This window comes from Acipenser ruthenus, chromosome 2, assembly GCF_902713425.1.
Source record: "Acipenser ruthenus chromosome 2, fAciRut3.2 maternal haplotype, whole genome shotgun sequence".
Taxonomy (NCBI): Eukaryota; Metazoa; Chordata; class Actinopteri; order Acipenseriformes; family Acipenseridae; genus Acipenser; species Acipenser ruthenus.
In genome coordinates, this window is record NC_081190.1 from 34,381,291 (window position 1) to 34,403,708 (window position 22,418).

The following is a 22,418-nucleotide window of genomic DNA, read 5'->3' on the forward strand; positions in this document are numbered from 1 at the left end:
CATACTCATGTCACATTTGCATTTTGACACGGCCATTATCTTATGAACCTGCTGTAACCTTAATTAAATTGCAGTTCCAAAACAGTTATCTGACATTTATGAAGTAAGAAAGAAGTATAATCATTTTATTTCAAGTGTGTTTGTGACTGATTTGTGTGCATTGTGTAAGCCCCCTTGTGGTTGCAGGACTGAAATGCATGGAGATAAAGTACACGGTGCTTTTTGATAGTCAAAACAGTAGGTTCAAGAAACTAGCTGAGAAATCTACTGTGGCCTGGAAGCATAATTATTATAGGGCACCCTGCATTGGTTTCAATCAACCAATTCATGTGCATGCTGTGAAACGTTAGATCAAAAGAAGGCACAAGTGTATTGTGTTGGTTGTTTACCAGACAATAGATTAACATCTAGACAGATGGAAATATTGCATTGATAAAAAAAAATAAATAAAGCGGCAGGTCATTCTTTTGCCGACCAGAAAGGAAAGTTTTTGAGAGGTTATGAAAGCATGAACACACCCCAAACTGCTGGTTTCCATATGCTTCTTTAGTGTGACGTCACATCCGTGGTGATTGTTGCTAGGTGGTTCTGAACAAACAGGTGAGTAAAAGTAATTGGTGCGTTTTTAAAGCATCTGTAAAATTGTATAGGAAGAGGTTGTATTTTAATATAAATCAAAGTATAGCTAATACACAGCACTGTGCAGTGTTTTGTGGCAGACTGCAACCACCATTCAGAAAGAAAACTGAAAAATGTAGTCTGAACACCCTTGTCATCTGTTAGTCATATCTGTAAAAAATGTAACAATTCAAGGATGGAAATAAAACGCCCATATCATAGCAATTTGAGCCATTCCAGATTTTATGGTGACCTTAATCATTCATACACAATTTAAGCTTGTTATTAATTAATGTATCTATTATTCAGGCCTCTTCTTCGCAATAGACTATTGTAAATCTGCTTCGTGATAACAAGGATATCAATTGAACAAAGGTTTTCCGCTCAGAACACGTTAATGTTACATTCCCTCGGAAGCAACTAAAATACCTGTGATAACCTAGTTTCCTAGGATTATTTTCAACATGAGCTTAAACGGTAACCACGTTATGGGGCACTACACCTTTAAATAAAAACACATTTCAACTTTCGCATAAAGGCTTTTGCTTTTTATTTAAACAAAATATATGACAGTACATTTACAATATTTGGAGGTAATGTGTCCATACAGAGAACAACGAAGTGAAACTGTTAATGTATTGCAGAATAATAAATCGGTGTCAGCTATTTCACATCCTTTTTCATTAATATTATCTACTACTGTTCTTGTTTTAAAAATAGTTCTTTTTAAATCCTTTTATATCAAACGGTAGTCTGCGAGTCAATTTAGCGGGAAACTTACCTCAACATCGTAAGTTTTAGCCTTCATACTGGCATTAACTTTGGCTTTCAAGACACCAAGTGTACCATCATATAAGAATGATTGACATTTCCCTGATTTGAGTTTTCTCATTTTTTATAGTTGTTCCCTTTTTAAAAAAAAAAAAAAAAAAAAAAAAAAAGTGAGCGCTGTAAACATTGAAAGTGCCATGTTGTTTGGAACCGAGAAGCAACCATCTCTGAGGAAGTGAGTGTCAGTGACGAAAGCACTAAAAGAGCCGTATTACTTTTAGTATATCGCGTTGTCCCACTGTTTAGTGCCCCTACTGTAGCTTTGTTCGTTCCTAATGTCCAACAACTACCAATAGTAAGAAATGTACAACTGGAATCTTCAGATGTTAATACTGCAGTAGGACTGAGGTTGAAGGAGCTTCTCATTATTATAGCCCTCCATACTAATTGTGGCACAATTGGCAAGCAAAATTAAACTTAACATTTAAGGCTGAGGGGATGCATCGTATCGTTTGACAACTATCGATAGGCGAGCCTGTGCATCGTTTTTGTGTAAAGTGTTTAAGCGAAGGAAAGCTTTTACTTTTTATTAAATTTGGAATCGGCAATTATTTTTGGCATTAAGCGCAGAGCTTCTGCTCCCCTCAGGTCTGACTCTGAAACTGCATGCGATTTGAGCTCACCTTCTCCCCCCAGCCCAGCCCCCTGGGAGTGTTTACTGATGGGATTGGATCTGTGCAGGAGTCTTCAAAGTAAAAGAGCAAGTTAAGAGCGTTGTGCTAGAATTACAAATACTGTATCGACCGAGCTACAAATGCCTTCCGATGTTTGCCAATTATTTTCTAAAGACGGCAAGAAAGAAAAGTAAATAAAGTAATGTTTGGGATACTCCGGTAACACAACTAATTTACATGACCATTTAATGAGATGCAGAGGTTGCACTAGCCTTTAAAAATGTGCATTTGTAAAAAGCATACCATCTCAAAATCTGCGTTTTCAACCATAACACCTGTGTTTTTACATATTGCATCAAGTTATATTATTTTCCAGTGTAAATATTTCAGATTAACGAAATTAACATGCAAAACCAGCACACAGTATAAATCATGGTAGTAGAAATAGACAAAGACAAGCTTACCATGAAACATTTTCCTTTGAAAATCCCCCGTTCACGACGTAAAAATCAGTGTTGTCGAACATGTACCAATGTCTGCGGGTAGCTGTCAACATCATAACTATTTACAGTTTTGCTGTTTTAAAAGTTCTTTAAATTTTACTTTTAGCACCCAAGTCAAAAAATGACTCGTGTGCTTTCAAAATAAGTGTTAATAATTCTCAGGAGCTTCAATTTAAAATAGTTATTATTATTATTATTATTATTATTATTATTATTATTATTATTATTATTAGTTTATTTAGCAGACGCCTTTATCCAAGGCGACTTACAGAGGCTAGGGTGTGTGAACTATGCATCAACTATGCAGAGTCACTTACAACTACGTCTCACCCGAAAGACGGAGCACAAGGAGGTTAAGTGACTTGCTCAGGGTCACGCAATGTGTCAGTGGCTGAGGTGGGATTTGAACCGGGGACCTCCTGGTTACAAGCCCCTTTCTTTAACCACTGGACCACACAGCTGTTAGGTGATTCAATTCAAACCAAGAGACAGCATAAATGCAACAGACAACAATACATAGACAGAAACATTGCAGCAATACAAAATTAAAAAATTAAAAAAAAAAACCTTATAAAATCAGCATCTGCTCTGACAAGCACATGAAACAGGTAAAATAGCTTCAAGCCTAGAAAAGAAAACACCCTCATAGATAAAACCAGGAAGTTTAAGCCTTGATTGCAACTCATTCCAATCGTGAGCAGCTGCATATTGGAATGAGTTATGCCCAACAGCAGTAAAAAAACACGAGGGACAATTAAACTAATCAAATTGCTGAATCGAAGGTTGTAATAGGAGACCGATATAGTCAACAATTCGCTTAGCTAGAGGGGTGATTTCCCGATTTTTTAGTTTTGTAAATGATCCTCACTGCACCCTCTTCTGACAGCTAAAACCCTGTTCTGCTGGTACAGTAGATACAGGTATTGTAATTGCTGCAAGTTTTATGAAAGCAGGAAATATGTCAGAATAGTTCTCAATAGAAACCCTGCAGGCCTCATCCATGTTCTTAACCATTATTTGTGAGCATGTGTTTTACTTGTCCAAATTCTTGGCTGAGATTTCAACCAAGATGCTCCGATATAGATTAGTGTGTCGACTCTACCAGGGACATGCGCAGTGCTATATGGGATACTGAAACTTCAACCGTTTGTTTTTGTTTTTTTTCCCCCCTTGTCTTTTACTGTTTTTGTTTGCTGTTATTGTTTGCATTTTATTAGTGATCTGTGTAGTTTTTTCTCTTGATTGGTTGTTACTCTGACTGGTTATGGATTTAAACAATTTTTTGTTTTAATTTTGCTTTGACCCCAACTTTATGTGTGTGTGTGTGTGTATGTGTGTATATATATATATATATATATATATATATATATATATATATGTGTATATATATATATATATATATATATATATATGTGTATATATATATATATATATATATATATATATATATATATATATATATATTGTGAAAAGGTTTCACCTAACACGGGTTCGTGCCCCTTTAAAATTACGACCCAGGACAGAGAAATGGCGTTTTCAAAGCGCGGTTGCGCTAATTTTTAATAAACACAAAATAAACAAAATACAAAACAAACACCTAGCTCTGTACGAGCTCTAACTAAACAGGTAATTTCCCTGACTAACTTGCAGGACGGCTAAGCCGTTTACCTGGCACCGACACAAACTCACAGGTTTACACAGCACTTACTCTTTTATGACTGCTGGGAAGCAGAGCACCTCTTTCTGCCTCCCTCTATTCAGCAGCCTTGAGCAAACTGACTGCTCCTCTTAAATACCCTGCACCTGGCTCTAATTTACAATAGCTACCAGGTGCAGGGGATAATTAATAATAAAACAATTAACAAAACTAATTAACTAAATACAAAAAGGTGCCATTTTTCCTTCAGGGAGGTTTTAACCCCCTCCCTGCTGTCTCACACAACACACTGCCTTACATATCCCCCCTCTTGTCTTTTCAAGACACAGGCCACTCGACGGCCACCTCCTCCCCTAAAACACAACCACCCACCCTCGAGTCCATGAATGTCCTTTTTCGCCCTTTTCCACGGGCGGACTTGAGGGTGGATCTGTCCACGTGCCGGCCCGGCCAGGTAAGGACCACACACCGGCGACAAGGGAACCCAACGGTTTGACAGGGGCGACCTGAGCGTAGGCCGGGGCACTGGAGGATGCAGCAATGGGCAGAGGTCTTCTCCTGGGAACCGGCGCAGTGATGTCCGATCACCCAGGGGAAGCGAAGCAGCAAACAGGGGGAGCGACAGCGACGTCTGGCAGCAGCCCAGCGACGTCTGGGTGCTCGGGGAGAGCGGAGCAGGGAACCAGGGGCAGAGCTGTGGCCAGTGTTGCAAACTCCTGGGCTCTAGGCCCAGCACAGGGAGGTCCAGGAAAACCGGCCGGGTGTCCAGGAGCAAGGGGTGAGAGACTGGACGCAGCGGCCCTGAACTGGACTGTAGGGGTGGTGGTCGGGGCTGTGGTGGGGGTATGCTTTTCACCTCCTCCCCTCTGGGCTCCGGAAGCGGCGGCTCCTCCCCTCTGGGCTCTGGCAGCGGCGGCTCCTCCCCTCTGGGCTCTGGCAGCGGCGGCTCCTCCCCTCTGGGCTCTGGCAGCGGCGGCTCCTCCCCTCTGGGCTCTGGCAGCGGCGGCTCCTCCCCTCTGGGCTCTGGCAGCGGCGGCTCCTCCCCTCTGGGCTCTGGCAGCGGCGGCTCCTCCCCTCTGGGCTCTGGCAGCGGCGGCTCCTCCCCTCTGGGCTCTGGCGGCTCCTCCCCTCTGGGCTCTGGCAGCGGCGGCTCCTCCCCTCTGGGCTCTGGCAGCGGCGGCTCCTCCCCTCTGGGCTCCGGAAGGGGCGGCTCCTCCCCTCTGGGCTCCGGAAGCGGCGGTAGCAGCTCCTCCTTCTCTAGCTTGTGAGTCTGTGGAGCTGCGTTAGCCTGCTCCCACTCCTGAATCTTTGGCAGTGCCCACTCCATCTCTGTCGTCCATCTCTCCAACCTCGCAGTCCGCTCTATTTGAGCAGCAGTATCGCGGTTGATCCTTGCAATTAACTCTCTGATGCTGTCCATTTCTATGGTCGTAGGGGCGCCCCACTTCTGGTACCAAATGTGAAAAGGTTTCACCTAACACGGGTTCGTGCCCCTTTAAAATTACGACCCAGGACAGAGAAATGGCGTTTTCAAAGCGCGGTTGCGCTAATTTTTAATAAACACAAAATAAACAAAATACAAAACAAACACCTAGCTCTGTACGAGCTCTAACTAAACAGGTAATTTCCCTGACTAACTTGCAGGACGGCTAAGCCGTTTACCTGGCACCGACACAAACTCACAGGTTTACACAGCACTTACTCTTTTATGACTGCTGGGAAGCAGAGCACCTCTTTCTGCCTCCCTCTATTCAGCAGCCTTGAGCAAACTGACTGCTCCTCTTAAATACCCTGCACCTGGCTCTAATTTACAATAGCTACCAGGTGCAGGGGATAATTAATAATAAAACAATTAACAAAACTAATTAACTAAATACAAAAAGGTGCCATTTTTCCTTCAGGGAGGTTTTAACCCCCTCCCTGCTGTCTCACACAACACACTGCCTTACAATATATATATATATAATTAAATAAATAAATCAATTTAATTACTACTGTGTATACATAAACTGATGTAATCAATGTAATATGGGTACTAGTTTTTAAAGCTTTACTAGCAATGTTACACAGTAATCCACAGCTGCACATGTATTGCAGCATTTTTTTTTTAAGTTTTCATAACGTCTGAATCGATGCATCTGCTTTTTTTGGAGAACGATATATTGATAGTGAAAATTTAAGCATTGCACCAGCCTTATTAACGTTATGAAATAGTGTTTTGTAGTTTGTGATTGAATCTAAGGTTTTTAGAGTAGAACAGGCATGTGATCGCAGTATTGTTCCCTGCTCACTATCGCTCCTTGTTTTAAGCTGCTTTCAAGGTAGAACAAAACGTAACATGAACAACTAGTTGTTGGTGAAGTTCAATGAGCTGCTTGTGATTATGGAAACATCTAGTGGTTTTGAAAATCACTATATACCAGCCAATAAGAATGCAACAGTTATGATTTAGCCAAACTGAACGGAAACCAAAATTTGCATAAAATTCCAAACCGAACAGTACAGACAAAAGATAAAGCCAAACCGTAACTGAATTTCTTTGTACAATGAAAGTGCCTGCAGCCTCGGCACTAAGCCAGCAGATATTTCGGGCGGGACCTATCTGTTTGCCCTCAGTAGGGATAACCGTAGCATCATACATGGTCTGGGTGTTGATGTTTAGAGCCGTTTTCTTTTTAGACTTGTTGATGAAAGGTTCTGGTACTTGTACTAGCAGGCATATGCAAACACCACCCAGCCTGCGTACCCTTCCCTAAACTTTTCTTGTTAACAAAATGCATCCTAATAAGTCAAAAGCTGATGTTGAAAGTTTTTGTTTTAAAAGTGTTAAATTACTTTTGTGTAGACCTAGTAAAAATAATATTGCTAAACTGACCAAATGCAAAAGTATTGAAAGAAATAAAATGTTAATTTGGGGTCCCGAACCATTGTGAAACTGGAGAAAAAACAAGTGAAAGGGATACTGTGGACAAATATCTGGAAGATGCTTTTAAATTAGATGCTTCTGTGAGCAGGTCTATTATTTTTTTTTACTGTGCATGTATTCAAATTATTTTGGTTTGTCAGATTTTAACTTTTTTTTTTTTTTTTTGCTGCTGCATTCTGTCGCTCTATTGATTGAATTCAAGTGTAAGGCCCTTACCATAGAATCCTACGTGTTAAAGTAACAGCTATAAGCCTGCATACTGAATGAGAACCTTTTCATTTGTTTTTGGGGGGCTAGCTTTGTTTTTTGTTTGCATAAATCAGTGTGGGCAGCAGTGTGGAGTAGTGGTTAGGGCTCTGGACTCTTGACCGGAAGGTTGTGGGTTCAATCCCAGGTGGGGACACTGCTGCTGTACCCTTGAGCAAGGTACTTTACCTAGATTGCTCCAGTAAAAACCCAACTGTATAAATGGGTAATTGTATGTAAAAATAATGTGATATCTTGTAATAACTGTAAGTCACCCTGGATAAGGTTGTCTGCTAAGAAATAAATAATAATAATAATAATAATAATAATAATAATAATAATAATAATAATAAATAATAAATCCTAGATGACATTTTAAATTTAGAAGTGTTTCCTCATCAGAAAAGTTTAAAGTGAATGAGATATGGATTTTAAAGCCAACATGTTGATTTAAATAATTGCAGTTTTGAAAACCCTGAGCTTGGACAAATAGATGGCAGGGAGAGAAGGAGATGGAATATAAATATCGATGCTTATTTATGAGTGGTTGTTAATCTCAATTTCTTTTTTCTGCAGATTTGTATTATGGCGGAGAAGCTTTTTCAGTAGAGCAGCCGCAGTCTTTTACATGTCCTTATTGTGGGAAAATGGGTTATACGGAGACATCTCTACAAGAACACGTTGCGTCGGAGCATGCAGAAACATCCACAGAAGTGGTAAGTAAAGTGGTCCAAATAGAGCCATTTGAGAAGCCGAGGTACAGTGCAGGTTTTTCAACATCTTTTTAAAAATTTAAATCTGTATTTTACATTTCCATAGTAATTTGATAATTATGCTAAACCAGAAATGAAGGCTAATAATAAATTGTCTATTGTTTGTAGACATTGCTGAAGCAGTGTGCAGACTCTTTCTCAGTCTTTCATATAGCCTCTAGAGTTTTTGTAGAACCATAGCCAGAAGTGACTCACTGTATTCATTTAAAATGCATCCGTGATGATAACAAGAGTACCATTAACCAGTGGCTTGGGGTTGTAAAATCAAACTCTCCCAATGCAGATTTTTCTTTCCTTTTCACAGGGGTCGACATACTTTTACGATTTATACACTGCAGTGGCACAGTTACTTTTTTTTTTTTTTTTTTTTTTAATAATTGCTCTGAATAGAATCTTTAAAACATATTCAAAGTTTTGATGCTTCACCAACCCCCCCGCCCCCGATTTGTGTACCTGGGATGATCTGTTTTGATCAACACTTTCCCTGCTCTACTTTCACTATCATATACACCCCAGGGAATTATGCACAGAAAAAAATCAGAATTATGCGATATCTCTGTACAAGTATGTGCAAAGTAACAAAAGTATTGTGCAGTTGTATTGAGTTCTTCTTTCCTACTGGATATCAAAATACTAGCATAAGTAAAAAAAAATAAATAGAAAACAATGGATTTTTTTTAAACATAGTCTTTCTAAATTCCAAGATTGAAATAAAGGAACACCAGCTCGTTCAGTTTGTCTTCCGAAAGAGAACGCCTCCGATCGGACAGGATAAGACTATACAGCGAGTTGCTGCGCTCTGCATCAGTTGTATTTGTTACTGCAGTAATATATCTGAAAGCTAATGTTTTCAAATTAGGAAGACTGTCAGTCAATTTCCACTGGCAGTAGAGTGCTCTGGGTCGCATCGGGTGCCACCTTCACAGTGTACAAAGCAAAACAAAGAAAATCTTTTACTCTCTGATATATTTGCAACGTGGGACCTTTGTCGTGGTATTTTCTGGCAAAATCGATCAATTTTCTATTAATCCTCAGTGTGATTCAGTGTTTTTCTCTATCCTTCTCTGTTAACGGCGCTATTATGATACGTTTTATGCGTAAAATTACGCGGGCGTGTAATTCCCCAGATGTAATCATAGTCTTCAATAATGGTGGCTGGTAAAACCTATTGACAGTTATTAGGGAGGCGTAGAGTTGCATAACTTCTGATTTCCAATGATAATTGAAGGCTTGCTTAATGCACCAACGTTTTTTTTTTTTTAAACATACGTTTTATTGGCTTTCCAAAAACCAGTGTGCAGAATTGTCAGTGCAGTATGTTACATATTTTGTGAAGGGAAAATAACTGTTGGAAAACACAAGTCTACTCGGCCACAAACAGTTAGATTTTTCTTGTCGCAAAAATGTTACATGTGCATCACTGATGTGCTTCATGATGTATAAACACTTACCTTGTTGTTGGCTGCAAATCAGGTAAGGTAGAAGCAGCAGGTGTTCCTGCACTGTTCCTTATCATTGTAGTGTATACTGTGATGAGATATTTACATTTAATAGTAAAACTGATGTCTAGATTATGTTGTGAAAGTGTCATGCAGTTTTACATCTGTTTAGATGAAATACTCTGTGTAGCATTTACCCTGACTTCTATCCGTTAACCACATTTCAGGGATAAGAAAGCAGGGTAAGATTCTGGGAGATTCCCCATTTAAACGGTTTTCATGTTCATAAGTTCCATGCGTAGCTGCTGTTACCCTTTAGCAAACCACTCCCTCTTTTACCAGGAGTTAGGGATAATCCTAGGATAACCACAGATGATTGAAACACTACATAGTTTGTGTTCTCCCTTCTTCCAGAATTTTGTGGTGATGGTCTAGCCATACACAGAAGCGTGATCATTGAATTATTGAGCTTACCAGTAGTTTTTGATATCAATAACTTATCCATTTTTACAAAGGGTACATCATGGAATGACCTTAATTCGCTTAATAGTTCCAATGTCATGCATTTTCAAAATTCCACTTTCTGAAATCCTGGAATTCAAATGGTGGGTTTAGACTCTAAATTTAGAATCGCAAAATAAATCGACAAGTGTTGTGTTTTTTTTTTTTATGTTTTTATATTATTTATTATTATTATTATTATTATTATTATTATTATTATTATTATTATTATTATTAATAATATTTATTTCTTAGCAGATGCCCTTATCCAGGGCGACTTACAACTGTTACAAGATATCACATTATACAGATATCACATTATTTTTACATACAATTACCCATTTATACAGTTGGGTTTTTACTGGAGCAATCTAGGTAAAGTACCTTGCTCAAGGGTACAACAGCAGTGTCCCCCACTGGGGATTGAACCCACAACCCTCCGGTCAAGAGTCCAGAGCCCTAACCACTACTCCACACTGCTGCCCCTATATGTGCTATATAGGTTGCAGAATAAAATACTTTTTGTTTTAATATTTTGTATGAAGTAGAAATACTGACGTTTTCCACATGGTGTCACCAGTGGGCTGTTAAGAATATGCTGTTATTCTTTTGTCTTACAGCTCTGTAGTTTATAGTACTTACAAGATTAAAAATAACAGCCCTGTCACACTGAGATTTAGCTTGATTTAATACAGTATTACTGATTTAAAATGAATGTAAATTATGTATTCCACAATATCTCATACATAGCACATGTTCATTTTAGTTATATATAGTGTGTGTATATAATCTCTGTCTTAAAAGGAAATGTTTTCTTTGTTACAGATATGTCCAATATGTGCAGCGTTACCAGGAGGAGATCCCAATCATGTCACAGATGACTTTGCAGCTCATCTTACACTTGAACACAGAGCTCCCAGAGATTTAATATCCTTTAACGGTAAAAGGGACTGAAATTCATGTATGTTCAGGAGTTAAGGGGCAGAAAGAGGGTTGAGACAGACCCGTAACACACACACACACACACACAAACCTTTGCACACACATTTGAAGTTGTGCTGATGAGTCAAGCTGAAAGAACAACACTGCATGCAAGCTGTCATTTGAAAACATAAATATCTAGAAACCTCATTGGCTGACCTTGTTTAGAAGTATTTTCATAATGATATGCTGTCCTGTTACCAGTCTGATAATGCTTGTTTCATTATAAACAGTATATTAGTCATGTTCTTTTTTAGTTTTGTCTTGTTTGTGAATGGTTTTGAGAAAATAATAATTTAAAAATATTCATACAATGTCTCTAAATACCAGTAAATGAATGCAGAACTAGGATTTGCAATATATGCTAAGTCTATAAAGACTGAATGTTGCACTACATCTAGGAACAGCACAGAGCATCTGCTGGTTTATATTTATGATTGCCACATTTATTATGTCCTTAACCTGCTGTTCACGATGAATCCAGTGGTGTTCGGCACGTACGTAGGATGTTTCACCCTGGTCGGGGTTTGGGAGGTCCTCGCGCACGTAGATCAAACATGCACTTTACTAGCAGTTCAACTGGTGGGCTCTCATCTTCACAGAGTTCATCATATTCTCCAAGCAATAGGGAAGCCATGGATCCTATAGCTGGTAAGTCAAACAAATCACTAGCTCATGACGAGTATTTCTATAAAAGGTGCATTCATATTTTGACGTTTCATCTGTTCATAGCCTGTTTCAATATATTTGAGCCATTTTGAGGGTAAGGCAAAAGTCACTAGACCCTTTTGTTAGTAAAAAGACATACATCTTGGGCTCTTGTGCTATGATATTTGCTTTGCCTTATATAGTCATGATTAAACTGTTAGTGATGGCTGGTCTGACTTGTGTAAATCACTTTGGTAAGGTGGCTGTAAACTCAAGTAAGGTACGGCAGTAAAATGCACCCACCCCCATTGGTGGTAGGCGTTGGTATGTCACACTTTATTTCTTTCTTTTTCTATGTGCAGAGTGAAACTGCACAGAAAAAGAATTTGCCTGCACCCTCAAATTTGGTGAAATGCATACCATGCGTTTGACACCTTTTTGGCTGAGAGAAATCTGTTGTTTTTGGCAATTGTTAGGTGTTGATATTCAACATTTTGTGAAGGGTGACCTACTTTAAATGGTGCTCCTAATATGGGCTTTACATCCTTAAGGGGGATATGTTATGTTCATGACGTATCTTATTATATACTCTGTTGTATTTAGCACATTTGTACAGCTGTGGTTTCAGGAATGGTGTGTGTGTGTGTGTGTGTGTGTGTGTGTGTGTGTGTGTGTGTGTGTGTGTGTGTGTGTGAATCTGTAGGGCTTGTGTGAATTAAATACCTCCATCTGGATCATGTTTTTAAATGATAAAATTTAGTGTCAATTGCGGTGGAGTTTTTGAAAAATGAGTGCATATTTATGCAAGTGCTTTGCAGTATCTGTATTGTCTCTGTGGTGTGCTGATTGCCAAATTAGGTCATAGCAACACTGTCATACATCTGTATACGAATAGACTGCAAGACCGTACCAAAGGACAAACAGGATCTATTGGACTTCTCAAGGTATTACTGGATGTGTGTTTTTGTTTACTAATAGTAACATGTACAGTTGAGGCTTATGCATTACAATTGCAACTCCTGTGATGCTCCGAGCTTGACAAAAAAAATAAATTGGATGATGTAACTAATAAAAAAATCATACACAAAATTAAGTGATGGAAATTAATATCATAATTTTTTCCAACAACACAAAGGAGGCAAAACAATTTGGGCTTCCAGTTTTATCTCCAATTCTATAGTTGGGCCAAATAAAAACTGAGTGGTTCAGGTTATGCTGGGGGAAAAAAAATAGGGTCGGTAGGTAAAACCTTTTATTTTATTTTTTTTATTTCCTGAATAAGCACTGTGAGCATGGTAAAAGTGGCACGTGCTATTTTACAGAACATCGTTAATAACCCCAGTTGTATTTTCATTGGTTACACTGTCATCTTGCTTCATTCTCCCACCATCTCCCCTTTCTCCACCTCACAGCTGTCTCATTTTGAGGGTGCATCTTCAAACTTTCCACCTGCCTTGTTTTACACTATAGACAGGTAGCTCTAAGGTATGAAACCACTGGGACTAAAATATAGCAGCATCATTACAGCGACACTTAATGACTGTCAGTACATTGTTTTCTACAGTGTGAAAAAATATTACTGTAAAAAGTCTGCTGCAAATATAGTAATTTTTGTAGTTGAGGGAAAAAAGAAAGATGAGTCCCCTATTAAAAATAACAAATCTGCAATAATTGTAATCTTGATGGAATTCAGAAAATAACAAAATAGATGTGGCAATTAACATTTAAGTGAAACAAGTCAGTTTTAGCTTTAAAACTCCTACATAAATTGAGTTTTTGTGCATTAACATTATCATGGTACATGTGTTTAGACACCACTTTTTTTTTAAGAATGCATCCTTATTTGTCTTAAACATGATTTGCAATGATGTATTTGCAACATTAATATCTGAAATCTGTCATATTTCAATTTTGACAAATTAAAATGTTTGCCAAAGTGAACAAATCCAAAAGTCAATAAATTGAAACCCCCCATGATTTCTCAGCACAGCACTGGGCGCTGCAGAACACTGCCTGTAGAGCTGGATTAATGCATTCTGCAAAACACGTCCGTTGCAGGCAGAACTAACTTGGATGCTGGTATTTAATAAATGGTTCCTGTTTCCGAAGATGCTGCTTCCCGAGTTTGGATTGCGATGTTTTACTGTGTTCTATATGAATATATATCTTTGTAAATAGACCCAACATTGCATCTCAACCTTGGGATAAGCCATAACAAAGAAACATTTTCAAGAATAAAGTGATTTAATTTCCTGCAAAGGGTGCAAGGGCTATTTTAATGATATTTCTGCGTACTGGTAAAACCATTTGTACAGAGTACCAGGAAAACAGTTTGTCAAGGTAATTTTTATATTTTGATTTTCAAAATGATTTTAGGCTACTTCTTGGTTGTCCGGTTACTAATATTGATGTTTAAACCAAATAACTCTGAACTTCATTTAGGTCTCGTTCACGTGATTTAGGGGATGGTCACCATGGTAACATTTAGGGGTGGTCGTTCCATAACATTCGCTTTATTCGATGCAAGGATTATAATCCTTGATTTGGTGCATGAAGACGCTGAAAAACTAAAGCAAAAAATGCATTGGAAACTCTTCCGGCAAGCATAGCTGACTGCGAAAGTGGGTTTGCAACAACGTTTAGTTTTCAAAATAAGGGAGCTTTTGTAAACTGAAGTCTAGTGGCCTGAATTTAAGTGCATACCTACATAACACAAAGGCATACAACTATTGCACTGTATTAGTTGGTGGTAGAATGAGAGGATGAACTCGGTCACGCTCTGTTCTCCCACCCTAATGATACGAGTACAAAACTGAAACATTAATATAATAGCAGTCATTTTAAAAAAAAAAAACACAACAGAAAAAAAAAACACGTTATCACAATAATACAGTAGGCCTACCGGTAAATTAAAGTTACTTTCGCTTTCTGTATGTTTTAGTAGTTGGACATGTACAAAAGTAGCTGACAGCAGTTAAATGGACTGTTGGAGAACTTTAAAATAAATTAACTACCTGCTTAACTTTTTTCATGGAACAGTATTTGAAAGGCATCAGCTGAAATGGTTTCTATTCCTTTACAATTCACACACGTACATTTAAGTGCTTTCAGTCCAGTAAAATTATTTATGGCAACCGTGAAGACTTTTCAAAGTTATTCAGCTGATCTGAACATTTTGTAATAATTTCAGAATACAGTATTTACAAGGCAATCCATAATGATTTCTGGCAAATCGTGATGTGGTCGCATTTTTCAAACATAGTGCAAAACCACTACCGGTACTCGGACGCCGACAATTTATATGAAACTGAAGATCTTGTTTGCACAAGGTTTCTGGAAAATCGCATGAGTGAAAACAAGGCCGTACACAATGATCAATTTTTCAAATTGATATCGAAAAATGTAGCCCGTTATCAACAAAAAATATTTAGGTTTGGGTGGAAAAAAATAGGGACGTCGGGTAACCTGAACTACACATTTTTTTTATTTGGCCTTACCATCAAGACTTTACATTTAATATAACAACTAATTGGAAAAGGGGAAGTTGAGTACTACTTTGTTAGTAGCTTTTGGATACTGGTGGGATAGTGACCTCTATAAGGTAAATCCTGTTTACAGCCTTAATCCTTTTTTCTTTCATTTCAGCATTAAACATGATGCTAATCATAACTGAACCTAACTTAGTTGAACCTGCTGTGCCTAATAGCTGGACTTCCCCTGCTTATTAGGAACATGGTCGACATGTTCTATTTATAGAACTTGCTAAAATTTAATGAACCAAAAAAATGAATCCTCTGGGCATGGCTTTTACTGATTCTGATTTCTAGTGCCATTTTTCATTCAAAAGTCCAGTCCACAAAAATGTTGCATCTTAAAGCCTGTTTGCCTATATAACTGGATTACACACTGGAAAACATTATCCATGTAAAAGGTTCTATAATGTGCAAACCAAATCAATCTATCTGTTGGGTGTTTCTTTCTAAGTGGTATATTGGATGCGCTGCGCATATCAATATCCGTAAACCATAAATTTTTTGCAACACTTAATCGATTTATTGATCACCGCGACTTATTATGCAAGCCTTTAAATCAGTTAAGCTCTTGACTAACCCTAAATGTCATCTTTCTTTTTAACAATAACATTAGTAGTTTTATCCAGTAGTAGCAGTGGTGTAGTCGAGCCGGAACGCTGTTCTAGTACTTTTTTCTACCGGTTTCTACCGAATTTTAAATGTTTGCAGAGTCAAGAGTCACACACATCGCTCTCACAATTGTCTTGATTTCAGTCTGTCGTCTTTGTGATGGAATGAAGAGAACATTAGGAACTTCTATTGAAAGGACTGGTAGTTACTCGTGCCAAGTTATAAGCGAGAACTGCTACAGACTCTGTACAGCAAGGATAATTTACGTTGGCACAGCAAAAGTAAATCATCCAAAAGCACAATTTCACTTTTAATTTGTAGCTCCCAACACAGGTGAAATGTAGTAAAAGTCAATACCTGTCATACAGCAAGAGAAATAAGTCACCAAAGTAAGATAAAATGTCCTTTTTCTCCCGTTATTTTTGCAGACCCCAGGCAGTTTTATCCACACATATGTATATTACAGGACTTCTGAGTTTAATGACAATTAACTCGTTTTGTCAACATGGAAATATACTAGGGAACACCGTACATTGACATTAATCTTTCCTGCACACATTCCAATTCTAATCCAGTTTCAGTAGACTTTGGATTCTACCATATTTGTAGATTCCTACTGCATGTATATAATGGATTTGTTTTCCTGGTTTAAAATTGGTGTTTATGTACAAATGAGACTGACTAATTGTGATTAACAGTTTGGGAATGTCATGGCATCTCTTTTATAATACAGGAGATATTTGTGCCAAGCTATCCAATGCAAAACAGCTACCTCCCTGTGTAATTAAGAGTAAAACAAAACAAAACACTGCATTTTGGCTGAAATATTTGCATTTAAAATAAAGCCAAAACAAAAATAAATAGTTACAATACCGGATAGTCATTAGTAACAAAGGCCTGAACACCTCTTTAGCGTAATAACCGTTTTGCAAGTCCCTTGCCAGTTTTCCAGACTGCTTTTGCTTTGAATGGGGTTTCTGTTTATCCAGCCATAGCGCTGTGCAACAGGTATTAGGACATCACAGCTTTGTGCAGCAATTGGAATTGTATTCACTTCACATTGGGTCCTAATGCCTGTTACACCTAATTAAATCTACATTTTGGTGTCAAGATGAATAGACTTCAAGAGTAAAAAATAAGTCTGAAAAACAAAATCTAAAGGATAGTCTTGCTTTCAGTTTGAATGATGAATGATGCATATTATTTTGCACTTGATATTTAGCTGTAGTTGCCTTGGCATTATAGTTTTGCTTTCAGTAAATCTGCTGCTGCTGTCTGTTGAAGTCTGAAACACTAACATGGAGTCCAGAAAGGTACTTGCATTGTGAGCACTACATTAGCATGCAGCTTGCAGCTGGTCAAATGCGTCGGCATTGATATAGAACACCAGTTATGTGTAGAGTATTGATGCAATTCCATGTTTCCCATGAGGTTTATCCCGTGGTTTTTCTCCACAGCAAAACCTTCCTAATTGAAATAACCTTTCAAGTGACCCCATGGGGGTGCAGTGATCATCAGTGTATGGCTTCGAAATGACCAAAGTGCAAAGCTTGCCCTGCTCTCAGTTTGCCTCGTCACAGACTTACAAAAAAGATTATTTGAATGCTGTAAACTAATTATTTTACTGCAAAGGTATATCTTGTAGATGCTAAACTTGTATTGCCGTCCACAACAAGCTGTGTATCTGGCTGTTTTAAATGTTACTTCATTTTGCCTAGTGCACCCTCAATAAAATATTGCAGTGCTCTTCTGTGATGCAGTATGACTTGATGCACTGTGCTGCTTCAGCTTGCAACATTCACCTCACACATTCGGTGTATTTTTTTAAAAGACTGGTGTACGCATTGGTCTAGTTTTGTGTTGATATTCCGTTTTGTAGTACAGTAAGCTTCTTACTTAAATGAATGTTTTCATGAACCTAGCCTATTGCTGAGGAAACATTTTGAATACAGTAGCCTAATGTTTGAGACCAGGCAGACTTGTGACGTAGTGTTCATATGTGCTGTGCTGCATTATTTCTGAAATTTAAAGTAGATTTTGCAAGATAGTGTCCTTCGTTACAGGGTTAATTGGAGGTTCCTTCAACAGCAGTCACTTGATAGTGTTGCCGTGCTTGGTGTGGTGTTCACTGCCGTACGTTCATTATTTTCCTAAATGATCATAATTGCTGTTCGTGACACAGAACTTGTCAACCTAATTAGAGCTGCTGTTTGCTTTAAGTTCAGGCTGTCACTTGTTTGCTTCACCTGGGTATTCCACTAATTTGGACAAGGTTTGACAGCCTGAAAATGTACATGATTTAATTCATCATAATCAAAGGAAAGAGTTGGTTGTGTTTTTTTTTTTTTTTTTTTTTTTTTTTTTTTTTTTATAAATTTAGTCATTGCCAATTATTTTTTTACCCAGTTTTTCTCCCCAATTTAGCATGCCCAATTATTATCTGTATCCTCGGCTCTCCGCTCGCAACCCCCCCGTCGACTCGGGAAACGTAGGCTGGAACACGTGTCCTCCGAAACGTGCTCCTGCCAAGCCGCCATTTTTCGCACTGCAGATCCACAGCAATGCCACCAGACCTATAGTGCCGGAGGACAACACAGATTTGGCAGCTCCACTGCAGAGACACAGGCGCCCTATCAGCCACGGGGGTCGCTGATGCGTGGTGAGTCGTGGATTCCCCTGCCGACCTAAGCCCTCCCTACCCGGGCAGCGCTCAGCCAATTGTGCGCCGCCCCCTAGGAACTCCCAGTCACGGTCGGCTGTAACATAGCCTGGATTCGAACCTGCGATCTCCAGGCTATAGGGCACATCCTGCACTCCGCGCGGAGCGCCTTTACTGGATGCGCCACTCTGGAGCCCCTGGTTATAATTTATAAGAACATCAAAAGAAAAGTTTGAGAACGAGAAAAGGCCATTCGGCCCATCAAGGCTCATCCCTTGTTTAGCACACCATTTTCCCCTACTGGGGGGGGGGGGGGGCAATGACTAATTTTAAAAGCACAGAAATCTAATCTAGTCCTTTTTTTTAAAAAAAAAATTTTTCCCAGTGTTTAGATCCTACTACTTCACTTGGTAGGCTATTCCATGCATTTATAACTGTGTAAAAAAGTGCTTCCTACCTTCTGTTCTAAACTTACTCAGCTTCCATTTATGCCCATATGTTGTTCTCTCTGCTAAATCTGAAGTAGTGTCTTGGGGTAACTATACCAATTATGATTAAGGACTTCCCTTTTTTTTCTAGGCTGAAGAGAATTAGTTATTTCAACCTGTCCTCATAGCTCATGCCATTTAAGTCCTGGGATCAGCCTAGTTGCCCTTCTCTGTACCTTCTTGAGTGCAATGGTTTGAGGTGAGGGGACCAAAACTGCACGCAGTATTCTAGGTGGGGTCTAACTAGGGCATTGTATAATCTTAGCATAATCTCTCTAGACTTGTATCCAACATTTTTTGCAATATAGCTTAACATTCTATTTTACTTTAATTGCCTCACCACATTGACGAGATATAGTATTACCGCTTACACCGTACAGGTTTGTCGGGCAGTCGTTTATATCGGACAAATAGCGTTTGCCATTTGCCATTCCCATTGATTTCAATAACACAGGCATCGTGTATACCATGTTAAGCACTCCGTATATTTTGGGCAAACTCAGCTGTTTGGATCTCGTTTTGTGACATTTACATAGATTTAAATAAAACGCACAGCTTATTACTGTAGTAATCGCCCTTACTAATCCACCAATCAGCTGTTTTCATCATGTTGCCTTGCCATTCACATAGATTTCAATACAAAAGGCAACACTTTACTGTAGTACAAACTTGACAGATCGATCAATCAGCTTTTTGCACCTCGTTACTGAGATTACCCATGTACTGTACCTTGGCTATTTAATCCCTGTACGCAGTGCTGGGTTTACAGTTTGAAAAAACAGCACTGACTGCAACAGCAAGCATGGCTGGAAAGAGAAAAGCGATGTACATCAGCACAAAAATGCAGTGTAAATAAAATGTCTGTTAGATGCTGTGAGCTTGCTAAAGCATGCTTGGAACTCTCAGTCAGCAAACAATGCAACACTTCTAAAAGCTTGGGTTTCTGTAGTTGAGGAGAAGAGTGCTGTCAAATACAACTGAAACTCTGACACCAGAGGGGATGTCAGAGGAGAATTCTCAGCTGTGTCACCTTGGCGCGGGACGCTCTGCCTGAAACAGACATAGATGACGTATGCGTGCGTTCTTCGATTGTAACACAGCCGCGTGCTATGGAGCAGCATCCGGATATAGAGCCGAATTGGGATTTTTTAGAAAACGCTGAAAGTTTGCCGTCCATACTTGCAAAAAAAGCTCGTCCAGATGAGTATTGCAGAGTTCTTCGCTGGAAACAATTTGCAGTAATGTAGCCTACCTGTTCTGTACATTTCTGCACTTGCATTACTTTTTTGCACTTACTGTTTATTACGTTCATAGGTTTTAATACATCTTATTAGTGTAATGAGTGTCTTAATAAAGATTTTTAACCGCATACACGGTTGTTTGTTTTGATTACTGTACTGGTGATTCGGGGACATTTTGAACGTCCGGTTATTGTATGGGAGTTTATACCTTCCATCGCTTACTGCGGGTGAATCACGTTAACACAAACGCGCCCGTTCTAAGCGTCATTACTTTTAATGATGACTCCACTATAACCCCTGAGATCCTTTTCAAAGTCCCCGTCCCCTATTTCCATCCTGTTCATTTTCTACTTAACATAGATTTGTACTCCCTATATGCAATACTTTACATTTCTTAACATGGGATAACGTTTATTAACCCACTGTTATTCACCATCTCCCTAGTAGTCCTAACAATAAAACAAACTTCAATGCAGCGCTTTGTTTTTATATTGTACACTGGGGAATTGCTTATGCAACAGCTTTTATTTCTATAGCCTTAAACATACTTCGAAGGTAACAAGGTGATAATCGTAATGATTGTGAGCACCATCTGTTTACCCTTGTTATGAGCGTCTTCATAATTTGCTGCCAGTTTATAACGCTTTTTTTCAGCTGTAGGATTGCTGTAAATGCAGTATGGGCATTTGGACACAGTTTACGGTAATTGCTTCACTGCCCTTAGTCATAATACCAGGAAGTGGGACGCGATGCATCTATTTCTTTAAAAAAAAAAAAAAAAAAAAAAAAAAAAAAAGGTGCATTAAATGAAAAAAGTAGATGGTGCTAACAAGACTACTTTTAAACCAGTGATACTCAACTCTGGCTTTTGAGATGCAATCCAGTCCATGTTTTTTCTCCAAACAGGTTCTAATGTAGTTAATTGAAGCTGATAAGAGGCAATAATCTAGTTTAGGACCTGTTTGGAATAAATACTAGGACTGGAATTGATCTCCAGGGCCAGAGTTGAGTACCACTGCTCTAAACTATTGTGGCCCATAGTATCCCATTCAAAGTTTTCATTGGGTTTAAAAAAGGCTGCAAGGACAATGTCGTCATGGGTAGAATCAAGATAGTCGAATTGAATATGTTTAACCATGCAACATATTTTCATTAGTGATATTTTGTCTTTTGTGTGTGGCTCTATGGGAACTCCCTGGTAAACTGGTATGGCTATTTTAGACAAAACAGTTGGACAGCTGTGATCTAATCAATAATACAAATGTTCTGAACAATCTCGTTTTCTTTTTCTGACTGATGGAGTGTTGCTCTCTTCTCTCTGCAGAGCTTTTATCTCAGTTATCAGGGGTGAGACGCTCAGCGGGTGGACAGCTGAACTCTTCCGGCCCATCGGCCTCCCAGTTACAGCAACTGCAGATGCAGCTGCAGCTGGAAAGGCAACAGGCGCAGGCAGCGCGGCAACAGTTGGAGTCGGCACGCAATGCAACGAGACGCACCAACACAAGCAACGTCACCACCGCCGTCACACAATCGACAGCAACGACAAACACAACCACCACAGAAAACAATCAGCAGACTACCCACAATTCACAGTTCCTCCTTTCGCGGTAAATCACAATTTTGTTTATGTTAAGTTTGTTTTACGCTGGCTTTTCTTGCTAAATTTTTTTTTTTCCTTTTTCCAATTTGTGTTCTAAAAGTTATTAATAAATAAAGTGCAAATTGTATTAAAATGTAAGATTTAAGAAGTGGAAAAAACTGCATTTTTTTTGACAGGATTTATGGGATTTATATTTAGTATTTTTCAGTTAATTTGTCCACAAACAGAAGACCATCAAGCAAACTGTTAGCAGCACTGGACAAAAAAACAAACCAAAACTGGGACAATGTGACTGTGTTCAAAGAAGAGTTGAATGCTGTTGAAAGCATGGAAGTGGATCTATAGACTCCCTGAGAATTGGGGATATTGTTGACCAACTCTTGACAATGCGACATAAACACACATTACCTACCTGTGTTACTTACTAAGCAATTTTTTCATGTGTGACGTGTAGAACATCCAAAATGTCAATTATAAATGATATGCTAAAACTATAAAAGTCAAGTCTTGTAAAAGCCTAGTTATCAGTTAATCTTGTAAAATGGCCAAAA

At 38.8% G+C, this 22,418-nt stretch overlaps 1 protein-coding gene across 1 annotated transcript in view; it reads left to right on the plus strand.

Annotated features, from left to right (window-relative positions):
- The window catches only part of LOC117409648 (E3 ubiquitin-protein ligase KCMF1), a 48,789-nt gene that overhangs the window by 24,392 nt on the left and 1,979 nt on the right, over positions 1-22,418 (plus strand). The window contains exons 3-6 of the mRNA XM_034015960.3: positions 7,972-8,111; positions 10,934-11,035; positions 11,563-11,740; positions 21,592-21,874. Coding sequence (XP_033871851.3) covers positions 7,972-8,111; positions 10,934-11,035; positions 11,563-11,740; positions 21,592-21,874 — 703 coding nt within the window. The remainder of the gene's footprint in view (positions 1-7,971; positions 8,112-10,933; positions 11,036-11,562; positions 11,741-21,591; positions 21,875-22,418) is intronic.